The sequence below is a fragment of the Solanum tuberosum genome, unplaced genomic scaffold, assembly GCF_000226075.1.
Source record: "Solanum tuberosum cultivar DM 1-3 516 R44 unplaced genomic scaffold, SolTub_3.0 scf00411, whole genome shotgun sequence".
NCBI classification, from domain to species: Eukaryota; Viridiplantae; Streptophyta; class Magnoliopsida; order Solanales; family Solanaceae; genus Solanum; species Solanum tuberosum.
In genome coordinates, this window is record NW_006239344.1 from 359,738 (window position 1) to 369,092 (window position 9,355).

At 31.7% G+C, this 9,355-nt stretch overlaps 1 protein-coding gene across 1 annotated transcript; it reads left to right on the forward strand.

Annotated features, from left to right (window-relative positions):
- Window positions 1-233: 233 nt before the first annotated feature.
- On the forward strand, window positions 234-1,761 carry LOC102581033 (transcription factor DIVARICATA-like). Its single transcript, XM_006362924.2, has 2 exons — window positions 234-958; window positions 1,190-1,761. Exons 1-2 carry the CDS (start codon window positions 582-584, stop codon window positions 1,647-1,649), a joined length of 837 nt encoding a protein of 278 aa, XP_006362986.1. The 5' UTR covers window positions 234-581; the 3' UTR covers window positions 1,650-1,761.
- The last annotated feature ends 7,594 nt before the right edge of the window (window positions 1,762-9,355 follow it).

Here is a 9,355-nt window from a genome sequence, read left to right on the forward strand (position 1 = left end):
ATTATTTTTTTAATCAAAATGTTAAGTTCAAATATGATAAGAAAAAGTTAACGAAGGAAGTATTTTAGTTAAGACCACATAATTTATTTATTTTTTTAAAATTTTGTGTCAAATTAAAAGAAGATAAAAAAGACGGAGGGGTTATCTTTCCAAACCTCATGCACTAACGTTGCTGATATTTATGATTAAATAGAAACGTGTAGCATGTAGTATTACACATATCTAATCTTACGACTGGTGGACCCATCGCCCGATCGATGTCTCCTTTTTATTATGAGTTTTTGTTCCACTCATCATTTCATTTCATATAATACAAAACCTATTCATTGATACATCACAAATCCGTTGCCACTGTACATTGATCACCTTTCTCAAACTTCATTTTTTTTCTCTATTGCATTTTTTTGATGCTGAAAAGTAGCAGCCTCTTTCTCTAATCCAATATTCTGTGTTAAAAAAAGGGTATTCTTATTCCCAGTATATGATTCTGATCAATTAATTATAACTATCTTTGGGGGAATCACAAAATCTTATCATCTACCCATATATAGTACTAACCTTGCACACCACTTGTTTGTGAAATGGAAACTTTATTTTCTACTTCTTTTTTACCAAATTCAAGTTGGATGAACAAGAAGAGAGAATGGACTAAAGAAGAGAACAAGCAATTTGAAAGTGCTATTGCAATATATGATGAGAAAACTCCTGATAGATGGTATAAAGTGGCTGCCCTCATCCCTGGAAAGTCAGTTATTGATGTAATGAATCAATATAAAGCACTTGTTTCAGATGTTTATGATATTGAAGCTGGATTGGTTCCAAATCCTGGTTATTTCGCCTCTTCGATTACCTTGGAATTGGTTGATCATTGTGGATTACAAACATTTAGAAAAAGAGGGAGTAAATCATCTGATCAAGAAAGAAAAAAAGGTGTACCATGGACTGAAGAAGAACACAGGTGCATCCTAGATCTATTCATACTTGTTTCCTCTTCACTCTGTTTTTTCTTTTTCCTTTTTTAATTTGTTGCTGTTAATAGACAGGGGCGGATCTAAGGTGTTATCCTGATTACACTGTATTTATATATATTAGATTTTCTATGTATGTTTTCGATAAATGCACCAGAACGTCCAATGTTTCGATTCATAGGGAGGGATTGCATTACTTTTTACATTTTAATGTGGTACAGGAGATTTCTGATGGGACTTGAGAAGTATGGAAAAGGGGATTGGAGGAACATATCGAAGAAAATGGTAATTTCAAGAACTCCAACTCAAGTAGCTAGTCATGCTCAGAAATACTATCAGAGACAGATTTCAGGAGGCAAAGATAAGAGGAGGCCTAGTATTCATGACATTACGACTGTCCATATCACCGCGGACTCCGTGTCCCCAAACAACCTAGTATATAACATCAATTCCTTCTCTAAAGAAAAGTTATATGCAGCAAACAGTTCCTCTTTCCAGAAATTTACAGCTACAACAGATATTGTGAACTGCTGGAATGCCAACTTATCAAATGATCTGATGGATTTTGGATCATCATTTGTCACCTACCCATATGAGATTGCTTCACAGTCTTGGGATGAACATGGAACTGACGACTCACAGCTCCAGTTCCAATCAACAAGATATCAGATATGGGGTTGAAAAATGTACTGGATTCTGTTTTAATTTGTAATCTTCGTATTAAATTATTAATTAATGTAACTCAACTTTAGTTTCGTCTAATTTGTATGTCACTCTTTCAGACAATCTTCAACTAAGTGTCCTTTTGATCAAGTTAGTAGTGAACCCATTGTTTTTAACATTACGTAAACAATCCTGAAAAGTAGTAGTATTAAATTTTGAATCCCTCTTTTCAAAGAATTCATAATTTTGAACCTGTTAAGATTAAATCTCAAATTCGTTCAAATAAAACTTACGTCTTAGAACGCTACTTGAAGATAGAAAAAACTTAATTGCAAAAATTGTTTTGTTACGCTCATTTTATGTACATATCAAATATAATCTTTGGGTTGTTATACGATTTTTGTTTCTTTTCATGGCCAAACACAAAAGTATAATATAAAGCTTTGTTTCTTTTTCCTTCCCAAAAAATTGCATAGAATTCTTGCATATTGAAACTGTGTGACGATTACTTCGGCGCGAGGTTTTCCACTAGCTAATAATAGTATCGCTTTTAGAGTAGTGCAGCAACTTTTGTCTTTTTGTTTTGTTTATTTTCTTAATACTAAAGGCAAAATGGGACCTCTTGACCTGTGTTGTGACTTGTGTATGTACAAAGACCCTTTTTCTTAAAACATTAGGCATGTAACTTGGAAGCAGAGGTCAGTCCAAATCATTCACCCTATCTTCAATAAATATCACTTTGCACAACATCAAATTCCAGAGGATCTGATTGGAACTGGAGGGAGATCATGTTGCTACTACCTTTATTGAGTTTAACTGTTATACATAAATCGTGTAAAAGAATTATCAAGATACTCAAAAGGTTACTATCGATACATTAAAAGTGAGATTGATAATATGCAAAATTTATCCGATACAACTTGTTAAAATAGTTATTACTTTCTTTGTCCTTTATATGAAAAAAAAAAAGACATTTTTTTTATATTTAATAACAATTTAATTTTAAAATGCTCATTTTATTTTGATAGAAATAATTTATAGTCACAAAAACTTTTACTCTTAATAAAATGATCTATACCTTATTTTAGACTATAAGTTTCAAAAAGTTAAACTCTGTACTAAGTCAAATTAAAGGACGGAGAAAGTAATAGTTTTTGCACTATCAATGTAATAAATAAGAAAAATAATCAAAAGAATAATCGAATTGATATAACAAGTGTAAAGGCAAAAATATACAAGATGCGTGGTCAAGATAGACCTACACGTGGAAGATCAAGTAAGGAGTAGTTTTACACACGAGGAAGTTGGTACATACAATCCACCTCGAAGTAATGAAACCACAGTCCACAAGGCCAATGCAGTCAAACGGTAGAATGATGTTACATTAAGTTTTAAGCCTAATTCAAAACAATTCATTCATCGCATTACTTTTTTGGGGGTAAACAACTAGGGTAACTCCTTGGGGAGACCAGGGATCGAGTTCTATGTGATCTGTTTTCAATCGGCGCAATTCAGTGCAACGAGTGTGGTATTTCGGAAAGGGGTGCTAGGGAATATCCGTCACTTGGTCACTTTCTAAGTCAAAATCATCACATCGAATTATCTAGCGTGGTTATATCTACTAATAATTTGTGAACTATTGCATGAAAACACACATTAAAAAAATAGTTACGATGAATTTTCCTCCCAAAAATAAAAAAAAAAGTAGATAAGAAATCCTTGGTCTGAATTTAGGAAAAAAGATGCAATTTGGGCAAGTTGACTGAGTTTGATCCTGCATATCGCTTTTACAGGCTGCTGCTTTAATTTCCACTAATTTCAGAATCAACCCTTTTGGAATCCACAACATTATGTTCCACGCAAGAGTCTTAATTACTATTGTTACCGCGTGATTTCGTCTGCTATTTATTCCTACGCTAAATTTCCTATCAAGAGAGTCACGAAATGGCAAACAAAGAATTTTATACTATAATTACAATTTCTAACTTTTCACATTTCATGTTTAAATTTATTTGTTTCACATTTCACGAAATGGCAATCGAAATGCTATTTATTTGTTTTCACATTTCTTTCGTTTAAATTTATTTGTTTCATTTTTTTTAGTCCGTTTCTAAAAATATGTTTCTTTCTTTAATTATATTATTGACAATTTCTTTTTAAATTTTAACTTTTCATATTTCATGTTTAAAGTCAAAAGATTAAATAACATTTTACTATAGATTACAAGAATATTTTTTTTTAAATAAAAAAACCATGACAAACAAATTGAAACAAAGAAAGTATGTTTTCAAATGGTGTGCGTTGTATTTTTGGAAGTGAATGGATTGATAAGGTAAAATATTTCTTTTGCATCCATCAAATCTTGGGGAGTCAATGCAATCAAAGCAGATTAGGCGGTTAGAATATTCCCAAAGTAGTGACAAATGTGCTGAAATTAATAAATAGTCAGATCAAAGTTTATTTGGATTGATATGAACAAGTCAAGAGATCTAAAGTAAGAGTTTCTTAAGGTGCCTGTCCTTCTGAAAGAGTTACCATATAAGAATATTTTTGGAGGCGTGTGATATTAAACTTTAAACTTCACTTGTTTTAGAGATAATTTAGCGATTCATCAAAATTTATGATGATCATCATCCTAACCTTTTGGTATCTGGTGTAGTGAACAACAACGTAGCATGGGTAGCGTTTCTGGTTAATTCTTAAAGCTCATTGTAATTAACTCTATCCATGTAAATCATTTGAAGAGGGTATATATATATACATACGTATCTCTACTAAATTCTGCTACAATCAACCCTCAAACCCTTCCAGTATCCACACATCTTCTCTTCACATGTCCGAAGCATCTACGTCTCACTTCCCTCATCTTGTCCACCACAGAAGTTGCTCCCAACTTTTTTTTTTGGTTTCCCAACCGATAATCGGAACCCACATTGGAGCCCCGACTAAATTCTGATCGCGCATTGCAGGGCCCATTCGGGGGTGGCGCTCCCAACAAGATTTTGTCCATACCCAACCCAAGACCTCTTGTTAAGGGTGAAGCACCCCCAACTTGCCCCATATAACATCGTCCCTAATCATATCTCTCCTAATATACCAACACATCCATCTGACATCCTCATGATCTCCACTACATTTATCTAACTATCACTTTGTAGAATTTACGCGTAAGCCTTGACGACACATTCTTATTGCATATAGTATCCTATATGCGATGAGAATTAACCTTATATATATGCGTTAAGTTGTATTTAATTACTAGTGAAAACGATTAATATAAGGATAATCTTTGCTTATGGGAGGCATCTCAGAAATTAATATTTCCTATCAAATTTAATGAGGGCCCTTGTTATAAAAGTAAGTATAGCTCCACCAGTTGGGGAGATTCGTATCCATGAAAATGTCCAATGATTCTGATTGATGTTCATTACAATGTAGACTACTCAACTTTGGTAAATCACAAGAGATAAGTTAGTATTACAAGAACAACACCTTTTGCAACTTGCAAAAAAGAAGCACAACATGGAATTATCCTTTTTAACTTTGATCAAACTTTTTGTGACATTTAGACCCCAGTTAAATATAAAGTCCCATAATTAGATTCATCTATTATTGCCCTTTCTGTGTTGTGTATGTCGGTCGGGGTGGGGGTGGGGGCTATAGACTTACTATTAATGTTTCCTTCCAGACAAGAGTGGAAAAAAAAATTAGAAAAGAAGGAAAATAAATAAAATTTATTATTTTGTAAAACCATGTTCTTTCTTTTTTGGGATTCTTACGTAATTGTACCAACGATAAAAATAATTTCAACTTGAATGATCATATGCATATGCAATGTATTAATATTATACAAAATAATATATATTCAGATATTTATGATGTATAATTATATATTTAAGATATATATACATTTATATATATTGTTTATATAATATTTATACATTACACAATTCATATTTCTCAACGAGCTAATTGCCAAATAGAATAAAATAGAGGGAGTAGAAAAAAGGTGTGTGGGTGTCCAAATGGCGTAAATAATGCATGTTTCTAGATTTCTACTCGTTACGTTCTGAACTTTATATAATAGACCTAGGTCAATTTACAAGTGGATTAAATTATCAAATTTTCTATCCAAGAAGACACATTAATTAGGTTTTTAAGTTTAAAGCATGAATAATAAGCAATAATTTTGGATAAAGAATTTTAACTCACTGAACATTTTCTTTAATTTTCCCTTCTTTACTGAAAGCTGCATTAGAAATATTTAACAAACATATACAAAGTAAATGGGCATTATTTGCATCATGCAGTTCTCTTCTGCAAGGTATAATACTACTACTGTTATAATCCAAAATTATTTTAGTAAAAGTAGTTCCTCGAATATTTGTCCAGTCTGCTTTTGTTGCAAACAATGGCGGACTGAGGATTTTTATTTAAGGGTTCGAAAAATAAAAGTATAAATGTGTAAATAAGCCAACAAAACACAATTCTAAGGAAGTAGTAGTATATAGTTTATAGGTATAAAAAGTTAAGTCCGTTAGAGGAGAAGTTTTAGCACATTTGGATTTTTTGTGATTTAAATCTACTCTATTAGCACTTTTTTTTATTACAAAAAAAAGGTGAAAGATTGGTCTTGAAACTAAAAGAAGAGAAGCTAAAAAAATACTCCCTCCGTCCCTATTTAGTTGTCCATATTTCCTCTTTTAGTTGTTCCTATTTAGTTGTCCATTTTGACAAATCAAGAAAGGACAACAATTTTTTTCCTATTATACCCTTATTTAAATAAAGTTGTCATAAATAAAGTAAATAAACTTATGAAACTTCCAACATTGATTAGTTATCTTGAGTTAATTATTTTTGGAATTGTAAATTGTACTATGAGGGTAAAATTGTAACTTCACTATGCTAATCATTGTTGCCTTAACCTGTGTGTCATTTCTAAAGTGGACAACTAAATAGGGAAGGAGGGAGTAAAATGTTTACAATGGGGCTTCAACCCTAGACACTAGGGTCAACTTAGAGGAGATCTACCACTATGCTACAACTTACTTCATGTTTATGAGGGGGTTTAAAATTAATATATCTATATAAATACAAAAAAATTACCTTATATATACAATTGAAGAGATTTTGGTGAACCCCTCGAACACACGTGGGTCTGCCCCCGGTTGCAAACGGTAGGAGGAACAACCAACATTTGTCAAAAAGCTTTAGCCTTTCTCATCATTTCTTGGTCATCAAGTTTGCCACATCAAAAATAATCTTTAATAACAATTATTAAAAGGTAATAGCTTAATTATTACTAATTATGTACCTTTTTACAAGTAATTTGCACTTTTTGTATATCTCTAAAATCTATAACGAAATTGAATCAAATGACAATTAACTAATGACAGTAAAATTTTTAGCACTCTTTGTTAATATATACATTTATTGCCGCTAAAAACTATTTTTATAATTGTGACTCCAGTCCGCCACTGTACATGTGGCTGATTGCTGGAACTCCCAACTTTTATTTACCTTCTTTCCAAAATAATTGAATTATATACCAATTTAACATTGGGCTTATTTCAAATATATACAATAGAAAATATACATTGACTATACAATATATCTCACCTTTACATGAATTATACACAGATTATATATTATGATACACTCAAAAAGTTGAATATAATCTAATCTTATATGAAGTGTACACTGACTAAACATGAAGTGTACACTGACTAAACACCTTTGAATCACCTCGATCAACTCAAAATCACCTTTGAATAGTCTCAAATTTTAGCTATGAAATTCTCTTGATATTTTGAGTCTTTTAATATATAATTCGCTCGAAATAATTCATGTTGGTCGTACATCAAATTTTAAAGAAAAAGGAAAAACAACGAAGAAAAACGCGACCACGCAGAAAAAGAAGAAGAGGAAAAAAGGCATTAATGGCGAAATCGGATGGAAGAAGAAGAAGAAAAAGAAAAAGATGGCTAGAAGTCATTAATGATGAAATGGGAAGGAAGAAGACGAAGGAGGAGGTTTTGATCAATTTCAGTAATTTTAAAAATTTGGCTAAATCTTTGATAATACAAATTGCCGAATGGCCATTCAACATAATTTTTCCTTTATCATTTTTTTAAATCAAATTCCACCTCCTCCAAACTAGAGAGACATATAAAACAAAGCATACCAGAAGAGCATTACTCCCTACACCTACTTTAAATGGAACAATCTCCATTCATCAAGATAAGTAGGTGTTGAGAAACTCCATTAATGGGAGTGAGAAGAAGAAAAATGAAAGAAGAATGAGAGAAGAGGAGAAATGTGTGAGAATGAAAACTGATTCATTTATTCAATCTGTGAATCACATGTTTATTCATACATATATACAAATCTGTTAAGGCATCACTGCTATTGCCTAATCATCTAGAAGATTCCTAGCTAACTAACTTTTAACTACCTAACTAACAAATTGTCTACGTGTATAATTAGTTAGTTACAATACAAGTCCTTAACACTCCCCCTCAAGCTGAGAATTAGAAAATATATTTTTATTCTAAGCTTGCCAATCAGTGCTTCATGTTGAGGTTTACATAGACCTTTGGTGAGTAGCAGGGGCGGCTCAACATAATTTGTGGCCTAAAGCGAAATTTTTATTAGAGGCCTAAAATCTATATAAATTTTATCTATATCTAATTATTTTTCTAAATTTCTAGATGTAAATTACTACTTAATATCTTTTATATAAATGATTTTTCAAACATTTTTTTTTAATTATTAGTTTTAAGTAAGATTTTATCAATTCAACATTGAAAAACATCCTTTTATTGAGACAATTATTATATGAATTATTAACACAATTTTATAAGTAATAAGTTGATAAACTTTAAAGATAAGAGTTAGAATCATAGAATCTGATTCAAAAAGTTGATAACTTGGTATACCTACTTTAATATGAAAATTAACAAATAAATTAAAAAAAAAGAATTTGTAATGCACTTTGTTCAACACTTTTCGACTATTGATTCATATTTTTGAGAGTGTATTACTCTAACTATCAAAGATTTGAAGAAATAGAGTGCAAAAAGAGTTACAAAGGATAAATAATGTGAGTGTTAACGAAGAAAATGTAAGAATCCAAAACAATGTTTCCTTAATTTCTTCTATTTGAACGAGGTTAAGATACATAATTTTTTATTTATAAAAATTTGAGGCCCCCAAAAATTGGGGGCCTAAGGCCAATGCCTAAAAGTTTATAGGCAAGAGCCGTCCCTGGTGAGTAGGTCTGCTTCCTGTTCTTTTGTTCCTATATGTTGTGTTTGAACAATTCTTTTCAAGATCTTCTGTCTTACAAAGTGATAGTCTAAGTTAAAGTGTTTAGATCTTTCATGAAAGATAGGGTGTGCTGCTATTTGAATGACAACTTTGCTATCACAGAACAATTGTACAGGCATTCTGATTTCTATTTCCAGTTCTTTGAATAGCCCTTTAACCATACCATTTCAGCAACATGTGGTGGCCATACTTCTGAACTCTGCTTCTGCAAAACTCTTTGATACAGTGCTTCGCTTCTTTGACTTCCAGGATATCACAACATCTCCAAACTTTACTATGTACCCAGTAACTGACTTTCTAGTCTCTATGCATGCCCCCCAATCAGAGTCACAATATGCCACAAGTTTGGACTCTTTTTTATTTGGCATAAACAGTCCAAGACCTGATGTTCCTTT